General features: G+C 39.4%; 1 protein-coding gene across 6 annotated transcripts in view; it reads right to left on the minus strand.

Moving 5' to 3' along the window:
* The window catches only part of ANKRD28 (ankyrin repeat domain 28), a 159,436-nt gene that overhangs the window by 14,280 nt on the left and 129,508 nt on the right, over positions 1-15,648 (minus strand). For all 6 annotated transcript variants that reach the window (XM_056129662.1, XM_056129660.1, XM_056129661.1 and 3 more), the window contains 7 exons: positions 13,368-13,479; positions 12,253-12,279; positions 11,765-11,839; positions 9,420-9,621; positions 4,602-4,689; positions 4,083-4,200; positions 2,129-2,348 (listed from right to left, as the gene is read on the minus strand). In XM_056129662.1, the coding sequence (XP_055985637.1) occupies positions 2,129-2,348; positions 4,083-4,200; positions 4,602-4,689; positions 9,420-9,621; positions 11,765-11,839; positions 12,253-12,279; positions 13,368-13,479 (842 nt within the window). The remainder of the gene's footprint in view (positions 1-2,128; positions 2,349-4,082; positions 4,201-4,601; positions 4,690-9,419; positions 9,622-11,764; positions 11,840-12,252; positions 12,280-13,367; positions 13,480-15,648) is intronic.

Consider the following 15,648-nt stretch of genomic DNA (forward strand, 5'->3'; position numbering starts at 1 on the left):
CAATGATGCACAAGCACCATAACGAAAGCGTGTGGGCCCTTTAAGCACCACAGCCAAGTGTGTGTAATCTCTATTATAACAACAACAAATGGAAGAGGAAAAACAATTTTATTCTAAATGTATTCGCCAAACCTCCAACTTCCCTGCCTATTATAAATTTTATTTTTTTTTTTGGGGGGAAGGCCAGTGCTCAGGGATGACTCCTGGCTCTGTGCTCAGGGACCCACATGGGTTACTAAGGATTGAACCTGGGTTTGCTGCATGCAAGGCAAATGTCCTACCCCCTTACTGTCGCTCTGGTTCCCTAAATTTCTTAATGGTTCCATCAGTATTTAAAAGTTGAGGGATGACCAAGACTAATCACAGGAAAGTTAACAGATAGTAAACTTTCCTCAGAGCAAGAAAATAATTCTAAATTTTAGCATAAGGATTCACATGGAAACTAAGCATTTTTTTGGAGGGGAGGAGGATTTGTACTTGGGGGACTATATGGAGGTCAGCCACATACAAGGCCTCTCTCAATGTTGTCCTCTACCTGTTGTACTATCTCTCCAGCCCCCAAATCAAACTATTTTCACTAGATAATATTTACATTTACTTTAACTGTGATTTAGCAAGATTACTCCTCTTTCACCATAACTCAGCAATACTATTTTTCAAAATAACTTCTAGTAAACTGAACTGTGAAACAGCACATTCACAAAGATAGTAAACCTCGGTTCTCTGGTAAGGTGTTTAAGGATGCTAAGCAGTATTTTAGAATAAGTACTGTAGGTCCATTCCCCCCGATCCAATTGAATAAATATAGTAAGAGGCTATTTACTTTTTCTCTAAATATCGAAGGAAAGTTACTAATGTACATGTTTTGCAGACACATTCCCCAAATTAACATTAATCTATATGTTCCACTGAACTAAAAAACAAGAAAACCCTCAAATCCCCACTGTCACCCTAACACCAAAATGACAAGATTCTATTTTATATGTATCACATATATATGCCTTTTTCTAGAAATAATCTATGCCCTACAGAAGGGAAAAATAAACGTATCTTATGTGCTTCATTAAATATGCCTTTCTGTAGAAATAATCTATGCCAACAGAAGGGAAAAATAAATGTATCTTAACGTGCTTCATTAAATTGTTCTAGTGACATTTCATAAGCCAAACTCCACTTTAAACTTCCATATCTTAAAAATAGCTCTGTACTTCTCTGCGTGACTTTTAGAGAGTCTACCAATTAAAGGATATTGTGAGCCTTTCAGATGCTAAAATTATACCCATTCTATCCATGTAGCAATTGTGAGCTTCTTCTAGGAAGCTAAAATTATGCCTACTGTATCCATGCAGTTAACTTTCCTATGAAAGTTCCTATTTCCAAGATCTACTAGGATTCTCTTCCCTCAAAACTGTGTGTACAAATTAGCCGATACAAGGATCTTACCTAACAGAGTGCTTAAAAACATACCTACACGTCAGTTTAGAATGTGAACACAATTTACACTTTTTCCTGTAAATTCTATACTTACTAAATGTTTTTATTTTTTAATGCATTTCCTAAATCAAGTGCATTTAGAAAGTAAAAAAAAAAAACACAAGCAAGGTTTATAAATATATTGCAACATTATAAAAAAAATCTTCAAAATGTAAAGTACCGGCCAAAGCAGAAATTTAAGAAAAACAATCTCAGTTACAGCTTGTTTTCAAACCTTGGATATAAGCACCCTGGAAAACTATTATCTTGGTTTTAGTAACTTGACAAGTTTTTCTTTTCTTTTCTTTTTTTTTTTTTACTTTTTGGGGTCACACCCAGTAATGCTGATGGGTTACTCCTGGCTCTGCACTCAGGAGTTACTCCTGGTGATGCTTGGGGGAATCATGGGATGCCAGAGATTGAACCTGGGTCGGCTGTTGGAAGGGCAAATGCCCTACATGCCATACTATGGCTCCGGCTCTGACAAGAGTAGTCTTAAATCCATGGTAGATGACTCCTTGGATTTTCATGAATCTTAAAGTATGTCTTAAACATATCACACATAAATGTCAGGACATATTAGTTATATGTTCCTGCTTGTTACATAATGACCATGTAACAAAGATTTGTGTCTATATATACATATATACTTAACCATTGTAACAAGCCCAGTGAAGTGCTGTATATCCATGATTGTCTGCTATGGCTGGATTTGCATCCATAGATGATGCTGACTGCAAAAGAGCTCCAAGAACACCAATATGTCCACAAGCAGCTGACAAGTGAATGGGGGTTCGACCCCTGCTATCCCGAAACAAGCACTTAGCACCATGTTGAAGTAATGCATCCACACATTCTTCATGGCCTGTAACTGCCTGAAAGAAAAATTATTTGCAAATAGTTTAGTACATAATGTAGGAAACAATACAGGCCAATTATAGTTAACTGACATTGGATTTTATATATTCTATTTTTTTTATGGTCATACTTGGCAGTTCTGGGGGTTACTCCTGGCTCAGTGCTTGCAAGAGAGCCTATCCCCAGAGGAAACCATGTGGTGCTGGAGATAGAGTCCATGCCTTCTGCGTGCAAAACATGTGCTAGGTCTGTTGACACACCTTTCTAGACCTTTAATGTAAAAACCTGAAATGACTGTATAATAAATGATTTTGTAAACCACAGTGTTTTTAGACAAAAATTGTTTCTTTTTCCAACTAATCCATGTGAGGCTGAATTTTGTCTCCATCAAATCTATGTATTTTAACAGACTGAATGCTGGAGTAGGTAAGTATTAAGCTCACTTCTATTCAGATAAATCTTAGATTTACAAAAATGCAACATGATACCACTTTACTAACAATTTTTGGGGATTTAAAAATGCAATTATTTTAAACAAATAGTTCTGAAAAAGCCAGTCAGAAGCACATATTTTGCCTGCTGGAGATCCAGATTGAATCCCGGGCACTTCCAATGTTCTCCCAGCACCAGCGGGAGTGCCCCAAGCACCAAACAGGATTAATTCCTTTGCACTGATGGGTGTAGTTGTCCCCCAAACAAAACAAAACAGGTAGGGTGGGGAGGTGTAGGGTGAGTAAGGATTTAGCAGCTAAAGTGCCACCTCACCAGCCTTGCACGCATGAGGGTGTGATGAATGCAGCTGTGAGACTGACTGTGATTCTGGCAGCTCTGCTGCCTGAGATCTCCTATGTTGCTAGCAATTTCCAGCCACGGCACAACGGAAAGGGTGACTGACCAGCAAACTTTACAACTCAAAGACATATGAGCACTTCCAGCCAGAAATGTGAACACTGGCAAGCTTATGTCTGAGTACGAAAATCAAGTGTGTCTGCCACCACAGTAACAGTAACACAGGGAAGGAAAGTGAATTTAAATTAAAAAGCCAGACTCAGACTCCTGGAAGAGAGCAACACAGAATGACACGCCGCAGAGATGCCTCCAGATCCCGCACCAGGTTGCCTCATCAGGGGGCAACTCGGAGGAGGGTGGGTGAATTCCCCTTCCTGCCCCCAAAGAGCCCTGGCAGTCAAAAATCTCCAGAACTCAATTGCTGCCATGCTCATGCTGCTCTCCACAGGCTCGGATGAGTCTCACCCAGGAGTCAATCTGCTGTAGAATTTCTGGAGCACGCAGCATTGATATACCAAGAGCAGCACACCAAATTTGTTGTGGTTTGAAGTAGAAGGCAATACAACAAACTTCATACATTTCCCTCTATACAAAATTAATTATTTTGGTTTTGCTCTAGGGGCCTTGGTTTGAGATCTGAGATGCAAACATTTAAAATATGGTGGTGGAAAGAAGTTGCAATGGTGGTGGCATTGGTGTTCAAATATTAAATGTAATGAATTATTGTATACAAATTTATAAGAATGAAAAAAAAATAAATTAAAAAGTCAACCTGACATAAATTCTATTTGAGGTTTTAAAGTTCTATTCCAACATTAGTGTTCTTTAGATTATATAGTGCTGGGTAATTGCAAACAAAACTAAGATAGTGAAATGTTAAAGACTTGGCAACAATTTAATGAAAACAAAGCTACTTTGGTTCAGCTTAGGAACAACAAAGAAATGGGATTATTTTTACTTACCCCTCTATGTAATGCTGTTCTCCCCCATTTATCTTTGGCATCTACATTTGCTCCTTTATTCAGCAGGGAGTAGACACAGTCTGTGTGCCCATTGAGGACAGACAGCATCAGAGGAGTCCTGAGCAGCAATAGAAGGAGGTTTAGCAATACCATTCCTCTATTTCAAGAATAAAATTAAACAATGAGGGGCTGGAGTGATAGCACAGCGGGTAGGGCGTTTGTCTTGCACGCAGCCAACCCGGGTTCGATTCCCAGCATCTCATATGGTCCCCTAAGCACCATCGGGGTAATTCCTGGGTGCAGAGCCAGGAGCAACCCCTGTGCATTGCTGGGCGTGCCCCCTCCTCCAAAAAATAAAAATAAATAATGCTTGTCTCGAAACATGCCTTTTAATGATGCACCTTTAAAATATGCTTAAAGAACTGTACCTGATAATATTGTTTTGTTTTATAGACTATGACAAACAACTTATAAAATAGAAACAGAAGCATAAAATAATTAAAAATTATGGGAACTTACTGTCCATTTCCATCTTGAATATCTACTGCATTCTGTGGTTCTGCATTTCCTACAAGTAGCCGTAAGCATTCGGAATGACCATTTGTTGCTGTAAAGTGACATTTAAAATTTTCAGTAATTATAATAAAACAAGAAAATGTCCAATTCTAGCATACTTTCTAGATGTAATTTTAGAACAGTTTATCATCATCCTCAGTCAGTGATTGGTTTCAAGGTGCACATTTGGTCTAGTTCTCACTATACAATGCTCAAAGTCCAGGGAGGCTTATGGAAAAATTTTTGTTTGGAATGAAAAGACCCAACTCTTCTGACTTTGAAGGTGAGTCACAACATATACATAATCACAATAAAGAAGATCTAAGCAATGAATTTATGAGTAATGGCACAAATAGAAGCAGCCTAAAGCTGTTAATTTTCTAAAATAAATGCTAGGTAGAATTCAAATTCTATCAATAATAAAGTTTCAAGAAATTTATAAGCTATGTAACGATGCAGAAAGGCATTATCTGTCACTATTCTTTCAAATTATGATTCAGAACAGTGAAAACTAGTTGCTAATATTCTGTGCTTTCCAATAGCTATATTAAATACTAGACTTATGAATCAAAATTGCTGCATTTTGTCAGCAGTTCTCATGGTAATGAATTAGAGTGTCACTTGAAAACATACTTGGGCTGGCTTCAAATAAATTCAGTCTGGCCCATCATTTTACACAGTTCATGACAACTATTGATGAGTTTCCCTATAATTAAATACAAGTTTCCCTGTTCATTAAATAAAACATCAAGTATAACATCACTACAAGAATATAGACTGGTCACTACTACAAGATTTTCCTGTGTTCTTTATATTTCTTAAGATTAAGATGTGCCCAAATCAATCTCCAAATCCAAAAGCCTTCTATAGATGCAATCATGCATATATTATAAAGCTATAAATTCAGTTGCCTACCAAAAAAACCAAAAAACCAAAGCAAAACTAAATATTCTGTACTTCTTAAGAGCCAGCACTTTCATCAGACTGTACAGCCACTTCTGAGAGGCTGGCTAGTATCTTGGTTCAACATAAATCTATTAAATAATGCAAATACTCCATGAACGTGTTAAAGTAACTCGCTACAAATGTTCTATGTTTATATTTATCAAGTCATAGAATGATATAGCACTTTATTCTCAAAATAAAACAAAAAACATAGCATTTTGATCTTTAATTATTTCCATATCGCAATTTATAGATAAGAATTCTAACCTGGCATTAAAATTTTTGTTTCTGATCCTTGTTTTAATAGATAGCTTCTGAAAGGTTACTTTGGAACCAAGTGGATGTTTACAGTCTTTAAAAATGCAAGTTTCCTAAACAACTAGGAGCAAAGTTTAAGACCCATACTCAAGTGTGGGTGTGTATGTATGTTACACCTTACCTACTGTATTATCTCTTCAAGTGTATCTTTAAGACTTCTGTACAAAACATACAGAATGAAATTAATCTATAATGTTTATTTTGGGAGGTGAGGGAGAGGAGAAATGCAGCAGTGCTCTGTATATCACGTGGTGCAGGAAATGAATGTGGGATTCCTCAAGCAAAATATGCACCAAATCTAATTATAAAAACACGGTCTATTACTGGCAATGAAAAAAATTCTTGGTTAGAATTCCTTCAAGTTTAGCTATTTAGAATGAATACTTTCTTGCAGTAGTTCCCTAGAGTTGTGTATTATCAACTGTTAACAATACAGAATGGCTACTCATAGATTTGTATTTCCACACTCCCAAACACCACAAAATTTATACTATGGAGTCCTTACATAAAACAGAAACTATTTCTTATCAAACCATTCATAGCACTCATATGTATAGTTACATACATATTCAATAATACATATATACACATATATTCAATACATACATACATATACACACATAAACACACATATTCAACACATACATATAGGTGTGTGTATATATGTATTGTGTGTGTCTGTCTTTGGGCCACACCCACTGGTTCAGGGGTCACTCCTGGAAGGCTTGGGGAACCATATAGGGTGGCGGGGATTGAACCAGCATTGTCCAAGTGTTAAGACAAATGCACTACCTGCTGCACTATCTCTCTGGCCCTGAATATTTATTTCATACAACAGACAATACAGTATGTTCCAAACCTTATCACCTTTTAAATACAAAGACATACCAACCAAAATAAATTCCATCAGAAAGGAGTAAAAATATTGCACTGAAATATTTCAGAAATCAGACTGACATAAATTTAATTTCTAAATCTGTGTGTGTGTGTGTGTGTGTGTGTGTGTGTGTGTGTAGTGGAGGGAATAGAATCTAGGGCTTCACAAGTGCTACTTCACTACATCTCTGTCTCAAGATAATGACTTAGAAAGCAATTATCTTCTTGCTGTTTGCTTTCCATAAGTAGAACCGTCTGATATTTTATCTTTTTTTTTTTTTTTTTTTTTTTAAATTTATTTATTGAATCACTGTGGGAAAGGTTACAAAGCTTTCAGGTTTATGTCTCAGTCATGCAAATATCAAACACATCTCCCTTTACCAATACTTATTTTTTACCATGAAGAACCCCAATAAAACCCCACCCCCCACCCCTCCCCGTCCCTGTGAAGCAGATGAATTCTAGTTAACACTCTATCTGCTTTGATTAGATTCATTGTTTCAATAAAAGATTCACCACTATTATTTAGAGTTTACCCCCCCCCCCCCCAAATCAGACATGCTGAAAAAGCATTGTGAAGTGATTTGCTTTCTACGGCTGGGTTCAAGAATTAAATGTTGGTTTTGGATTTCTGCTCTTTTACCTATTGACCCTGGAAGTATTTCTACTGAAAGTCAGATAGTTAAGAAATTGGTTTCTGTGTTCTGGAGTCCTGGCCGTGCTGGAGAGCCGCTCGCGGGGGGCAACCGGTGGCCTCGGTAGGGCGTGAAGGGCGGACCGAAACGCCCCCCTTCCCATGAGGTTTTAGTCGCCCCCACACTCCCGGCTCATACCTGCTGTCCACAAGGCTCCCATGTGGCCGCCATCTTTCTTTCCAGAGAGGAGAGGGCGAATGGGGCAACACCCTTTCCCCTCCGGCAGACTTGATGGCCTGGATCAATGCATAGTCCGTTCACTTTTCTGCTCCAAGCTGCTGGGTTCTGCATTAAGCCCTTGTGCTTCTGGGGCTGTGGCCGTGCTGGAGAGCCGCTCGTGGGGGGCAACTGGTGACCTCGGTAGGGCGTGAAGGACGGACCAGAACGCCCCCCTTCCCATGAGGTTTTAGTCGCCCCCACACTCCCGGCTCATACCTGCTGTCCACAAGGCTCCCATGTGGCCGCCATCTTTCTTTCCAGAGAGGAGAGGGCGAATGGGGCAACACCCTTTCCCCTCCGGCAGACTTGATGGCCTGGATCAATGCATGGTCCGTTCACTTTTCTGCTCCAAGCTGCTGGGTTCTGCATTAAGTCCTTGTGCTTCTGGGGCCGTGGCTGTGCTGGAGAGCCGCTCGTGGGGGGCAACTGGTGACCTCGGTAGGGCGTGAAGGACGGACCAGAACGCCCCCCTTCCCATGAGGTTTTAGTTGCCCCCACACCCCCGGCTCATACCTGCTGTCCACAAGGCCCCCATGTGGCTGCCATCTTTCTTTCCAGAGGGAGGAGGGCGGAAGGGAGCAACACCCTTTCCCCTCTGGGCAGAAATGATTGCCTGGATTAACGCATAGTCCTTTCACTTTTCTGCTCCAAGCTGCTGGGTTCTGCATTAAGCCCTTGTGCTTCTGGGGCTGTGGCCGTGCTGGAGAGCCGCTCATTGGGGGCAACTGGTGACCTCGGTAGGGCGTGAAGGACGGACCAGAACGCCCCCCTTCCCATGAGGTGTTAGTCGCCCCCACACCCCCGGCTCATACCTGCTGTCCACAAGGCTCCCATGCGGCCGCCATCCTTCTTTCCAGAGAAGAGAGGGCGAATGGGGCAACACCCTTTTCCCCTCTGGGCAGAAATGATGGCCTGGGTTAACTCATCGTCCGTTCACTTTTCTGCTCTAAGCTGCTGGTTTCTGCATTAAGTCCTTGTGTTTCTGGGGCTGTGGCCATGCTCCAAACTTAACTCTGATTTTCAGGGAGAAAGATTGGGTGGTTTACTTCTCATTGATCACTTTGTATATAGAGAGATGTCGCGCGGCCGCATAAGCGGCCGTGCGGTTTTGAGAAAAAGTCCTCGTTCCCGCATACTCGAGCTGTGTTTGTAGAGGCTTCTGGTCACCAGGGTTCCATCTGGGGGAGGCGGGATGCGGCGCCTACTCCATCTGGAACTTGCCGGTGCTCTCGGCTCTTTTTGGAACCTGTTTTTTCTTTTTTCTTTTCCTCCGGGATCCCGCACCCTCCATGTGTTCCTTCTCTTATTCTGAACGTTTCAAAGATGGCGCTGGGGGGCGGGCTGTGGGCGTGACTTCCGGGATCAGAGGTTACCTGGGAGGTGTAGTCTGGCAGATTTGAGAAAAAGTCCTCGTTCCCGCATACTCGAGCTGTGTTTGTAGAGGCTTCTGGTCACCAGGGTTCCATCTGGGGTAGGCGGGATGCGGCGCCTACTCCATCTGGAACTTGCCGGTGCTCTCGGCTCTTTTTGGAACCTGTTTTTTCTTTTTTCTTTTCCTCCGGGATCCCGCACCCTCCATGTGTTCCTTCTCTTATTCTGAACGTTTCCCGTCTGATATTTTAAAAAGTTTAATCATTAAAACTACTACTAGCAGCAAAATAAATATAAGAAACCTAAGAAGATATTAGATGGAAAGTGATAAATAAAACTAGGCATATATTTGACATACCTGCTGCATGTATAGGTGTCCTCTTCAAAATGTAATCTTTCACCAAGATTGAGGCTCCCTGATTGATGAGTACATCAACACACTCAATATGGCCCTTAAATGCTGCAAGATCTAAAGGTGTTCTTCCACTACTATTTCTGACATCAAGATCTAGCAAAGACTGTACTAACACTTCAAGTGCTTGATGGTGACCATGATAGGCCTAGGCATAAAAAAAACATATAAATTAAAAATACATAGACTAAATTCCTAGGTACTTTAGAAAACTTAAAGCAAACTTGTCTTCTTATTGTTCTATTTGAGATAATCCAAAACAAAATTCATATAGAAATATCAAAAATTCAGAAACTTAAGTATAATTTTTTCTAATAATCAAATAGGCTTTAGGTTGGGGGAACTAGTATTTTGAAAATAAGGGTTTTTTGTTGGTGGTTGTTCATTTTGGGTCACATCTGTCTGTGCTCATGACTTACTCTTGTAGCAAGCCACATTAACTTAAATATAAGTATTGTTAGCATTTAATAATAACCTAAGAATTTTTTCCACTCTGCTTAAAAATCAGACCTCAAATGATTAATGACAGTACCCAAATCCCCTTATTATCAAAGTCTGTGCCGTAACTTCTGCCCCCAATCTTAATAAGCTTTCTTTCAAAAACAGTATTTTTCAGCACAGAAAGAACTAAGTTGAACTCTACTTAAAAACTTCAAAAGTAATGGACATGGAGAGTATCATGATGACGAGTCAGAGGAAGAGAGACAAACATATAGTGATTGTACTCATTTGCAGGATATGAAAAAACATAGTATGAGATTAATACCCAAAGACAGTAGAAACAAGAGCCAGAAAGTTGGGAGCTTGCCATAGGGGAAGGGGGAGAGCAGTTAGGACAGAGAAGAGACCACTACAACAATAGTTGGAAATGATCACTTTGGACAAAAACTGAGTGGTAAAAGGAGGTAAAGCGATATACACGATGGCCTACATAGCAATCCACAATGCCAGAGGAGGGGGTGATGGGACAGAGAGAGGAGATGAATGCAAGAGTGAGAAAACAAGAGGGAGAGTGAGAGGGAGAGAGGGAGAGAGGGAGAGAGAGGGGGAGAGAGGAGGAGGGAGAGAGAGGGAGAGAGAGAGAGAAAGAGAGAGGAAAAATGTCAGAGGCAGGCTACAGAGGGTAGCGGGAGAAAAACTGGGGACATTGGTGGTGGGAAATGTACCCTTGATGAAGGAATGAGCGTTGGAAAATTGTATGACTGAAACACAATCACGAACAACTCTGTAACTGTATCTCATGGTGATCCAATAAAAAAAAAGGGGAAAAGATTCCAAAAGTAGGGACTTAAGCAACAGTACAGTGGCAAGGGTGTTTACCTTGCATGTGTTCAGCCCAGGTTCAATTCCTGGAATTTGATATGGTCCCTGAGCTCACCAGGAATGAACCCTGAATGCATAGCTGGGAATATGTCCTGAGCACTGCCTAGTGTGTCCCTACCCCGGCTCCCTCAACTTCCACCAATTCCCAAAGTAATTTATTCCTTCTTTCTTTTTCTGGCTTTTTCAGTCACACCTGGTGCTGTTCAGGGGTACTTGGAGGACCATATGGGATGCCGGGATGGAACCTGGGTTGGCCGTGTGCAAGGCAAATACCCTACCCGCTATACTATCGCTCTGGTTCTACCTTATTTATTTCTAAGGATTGCCACTTAATCTTCTCTGAATTAATCTAATTATGAGAATAATATTCAAGAATAATTCATAAATCCATCTAGTTAAATCCTACAGCACAAGCAACTAACTGAAGGACCAGTCAGTTTTCTGGGATCACAATTTAGTCAGGTCCTAGGATCATAAAGTAACAACCAATAATTATAGTGCTTATTCTGATTAGTTAGCAAGTCAGAAATGAACCCATGACGACAAAGCGTTGTAAAATATACACCACAGATAGAGTATCTCCTTAAGCAGGCCTCTGGGAAAGGAAAGCACAAAACCACTATATTTTTACTTAGGTCAAACAAAATTTATACTCAAGATTCTGAAATTAAAAAGGTTAGGTATCATTTCATGATTATCAAATAGAACAAAGGTCTGAGTACTAATTTGAGTTAACACAAACAGATATGAGTTTTTTTTTTTTGTTAGTGAAACACCATGAGGTACAGTTGTAGACTTACAAATTTTTTGTGCTTGTATTTCAGTTATACAATGATTGAGTACCCATCCTTCCACCAGTGCCCATTCTCCACCACCAATGTTCCCAGCATCCCTCCCACCCCCATCTTCCCCAGATAAGAGTATTTTTATAAATCAGGAAATAAATTGGCTATTAAGGCAATACTCACAGCCAAGTGCAAAGGACTTATTGTTGCCCTGTTGTCAGAATCATTCAACATGTCTGTTCCTGAGGTTTCCATTAACTGAGGGCGAAAAGGAGCACTTTAAATGTCAGAAAAAAACCTTTTGGATATACGATTATAGTTTTGCCCCACTCCCCCAAGTTTAAGTCCATTTTAGAATATAAATTAATATTTGAATGAGTTCTAAAACCCTAGAACATTGTAATATAGAAACTAAATTAAGATGTTAGTAGAAAACAAAATTCTAGAAAGACCATCCTAGCAGTGTAGTAAGGACCACAGACTGAGGGAGGGATACAGATCAAGAGCTTGAGGAAAATGCTGTTTATTATAGCTAGGTAAGAAACCGCTTCCCCCTAGTATGCACGATTTAGGCTACTATCCCTGTACTCATGCATGAAATGTCTCAGCTCTAATAAGAGAAAACATACTATTTTGAATAAAAGAAAGGAAGAAAATAACCTTATACTTACAACATCTAAAGGAGTTTCACTTGCAATCTGAAAATAAAACACATTTAGAACTATTAATATATATTCCAGAGATAAATGTTATTTACAAGTTCCTACCTTCATAAGGTTTTATTCTGAATGCATGCTTCCTTTCCCTCTAAAGATACACATTGTCTAACTACAATGTAACAAATCATATCTATACAAGGACTTAAGATTTTAGTATAAAAATACCATGACTTAAAATAATTTATTACTTCTGTAATAGGATAATTTAGCACTTTTGGGGGGGAGAGGCGGGGAGTTGGGGAACTGGGCTACCTCTCAGCAGTGCTTAGAGCTTATTCTTGGCTCTTAGCTGAGTTCAGGGCACCATAAATGGTGCTGGGGATTGAACTGCAGACAAGGCAAGCACTTAAACTATCTCTCAGGTCCAAATAAACGACTCTCTGAATTTTATATCTTCTTGATATAACATTTAATATGGTTTATAAATAAGTCTCTATAAAAAATTCTTTAATTGAAGAATGTTACACATTTGCATAACTTCTAATGTACCCATTTTGTCTTTGGTTGGGCAAAGTGGGTTGGATGGTATACATATTTAACAACGCGATCACAAGCTACAGAAGAGTTCAATGGAGACCTGGGCATAATCTCTGGAGATGTGGGCATAATCTCTGGCACCGCACGGCCCCCAAGCACAATCAGGAATGACCCACTGAGAATGGTTAGGAACAGTTTCTAACCCAAGGGGTCTGGCCCAAAAAAGAATGAAGGCTTTTGCAAAAGCAGTGGTTCTCTTATCAGAAGAAATTTTATGGACATTTCATAATTCCCTAAATATATGGGGTGAAGGGGAAGGGGTGGGAAAAGACACTTCTCACCTAAGACATGACTGTATTTCTTTACAAGCTTCAGAAAACATTTACTTAAAGGGGCATGAAAAGTAAATGCTACATAGATATGAGGAAAGACATAAGAAGGGAAAAAGAAATGAGAGACATCTGAGATGAGTATGTTAAGAGGTATACAAATTCTGAAAGCGTTATAATCAAAACAAGTGTCTCTTAATTCATGTACTCATTGCTTTATTAGACTATAAGCTCAGGTTAACTTTTACACAAGTATCTTACCAACTGAAGACATAGACGGTGACCATAAGCAGCTGAATAATGTACTGCATTGTATCCTTGCTTGTCTCGAATCCCTGGATTTGCATCATTTCTTAGTAAGTATTCCAGGCACCTATGCATAACATATTAAAAATTTTAAATTCTGCATTTTCATCAATAATAAAAACAAACTTAAGTTCAAAAATTATTTTTCTCACGTCTGAGTCATGCAAGAGCCATCTTCTTTGCTATAAAATTATTAAAATTCAACTATACCATAAAAATACTAATCAATATTCACAATAGAATCTTCATTTAAAATCATTATCTCCCAAGACCATCTAGTTTAGTATACCCAATGGCTGGTCCTTACAGGTTCCATACTGAGTTATCACCCGATCTCCCTCCCCCCTTTTCCTTTTTGGGTCACACCCAGCAATGGAATTACTCCTGGCAGTGCTTGGGAGACCATATGGGATGCTGGAAATTGAACCCGGGTCAGCGGCGTGAAAGGCAAACACCCTCCCCGCTGTGCTATTGCTCCAGTCCCCACTCAATCCCTTTAAATGTTTGATGGAATTAAATTCTTGGTGAGCATCCTTGTTGGGTATTGCTGCTAACCCATCAAGAGTACATTATGGATGCAGTGTCTCATCAGGAAGCTCAAAAAAAAAGGTTACAGGACCAAGGTAATACCTCAACTCAGTAAACTCAATGCTTTGCATGCAGTGTGGACTTGATCCCCAGAACCACATGACCCTGAGCACCACAGGGAGTGACCCCAAGCATTAAACCAGGAAAAGTCCCTGAACACCACTGGGTGTGGTCCAGCTAAAAGACACATACAATCACAAAACTGATGCTAAAGAAACAAGACTGGTAATTTTTAACATTTATAAACAAGTCTCTGAGATGAAGGCACTTCAGGAAAGGAAGTTTTAGGAAGCAGGTAAACTGTTCATAGCTTTTGGAGGTGCCCAGCTCAGGGATCATTGTTCAATGAACAAGACCTGCACAAGGCTGGAAAACAGATGTTTTAGGGGAACAAGCATTTCACCAAGGGCACCCTTTAAACTTTAACCACATTCTAAAGATGTTATTAATAAAACAAAAGTAGTTCTCTTTACTGAGACCTAACACATGACATGTCTTATCACGGGAATAAACTATTTTAAGCAACTACTAATACCTGAGAACTGTAAAAGATTTATTTAAGGAAAGCAAATTAAGTAGGTATGCTCATGGTTACTTTCTTGAAGAGCATGCCTCAAAGCATTATTTAGGGAATATAATTCTATATATAGACTTATGTGGTTTGATGTCATTTCAAAGTTCTATTCAAATTGTATTTTTTTCCCCTTTAACATTCATATTAGTAGATGATTAGTGTTTCTGTAACAAAACAGAAACTAAGAGTTGACACAGATTGGTAAAACCTCTTCTACTTCTGGGATTTTTTCAGATTTTCTAGAGCAATATGTATTTTCCTAACTAATTTGCTCCTGGTGGTGTTTGGGAGACATTATGTTTTTCAAACCCAGGCCTCCAGTACGCAAAATATGTACTCCACCTGTTGAGTTGTATGTACTCTCCTGCCCTGTTCTTCATACGCACTGGCTAAAAACATGATGGCAAAGTAAGGATGAGACCTCAGTTCTTTTCTATATCTAGTGCTCTTTCCATGAAATCAAATGCTTAGGTACAAAGGTTAATGAATAAAGGACACCTTAACCTGGGTGCTTATAAAATACTGCATCATAAAATTACTTGATCTGGAAAATTTAGACTTGAGTTTATTCGCAAATTAAAACATCATCAGCTGAAGGGGAGAGTATTAATTTCTTGATTATAAATCAACACAGTCATTTTATAGAAATGAGAAAATTAAGAAATAATTCTCTATAATCTTTTCCCTGAAATAAGCTATGTAAAATCAAGAGACTATGTCAATAGACAATACAATATAGGTCTTGTTTTTATTAGTTAAGTACCCATATGCAAGGCAAATGCCCTATTAACTATGCTATTACTCCAGCCCGTGCTCTTCTTTTAGAAACATCGCACACTTGATTTGGCAGAAGTATGGTTAATTCTGTCAGACTCTTGTATAACTTAATCTAGTCACTGAAATAAATTTTTGGAATTTAGAAAAATAAACACTCTCAGGCTACTAATTAAGTTTCCAAAGTGCTCACTGGAAGGATCCCTCTGGCACTGTGAAGTGGTTACTGTGGCATAAGAGCACCTGGAATGTTCCCGATGACTCTGAAGCATTTGAGTCACAAACTAGCAGCCTTAAAGA

Source organism: Sorex fumeus, unplaced genomic scaffold, assembly GCF_029834395.1.
Source record: "Sorex fumeus unplaced genomic scaffold, SorFum_2.1 ptg000072l, whole genome shotgun sequence".
NCBI classification, from domain to species: Eukaryota; Metazoa; Chordata; class Mammalia; order Eulipotyphla; family Soricidae; genus Sorex; species Sorex fumeus.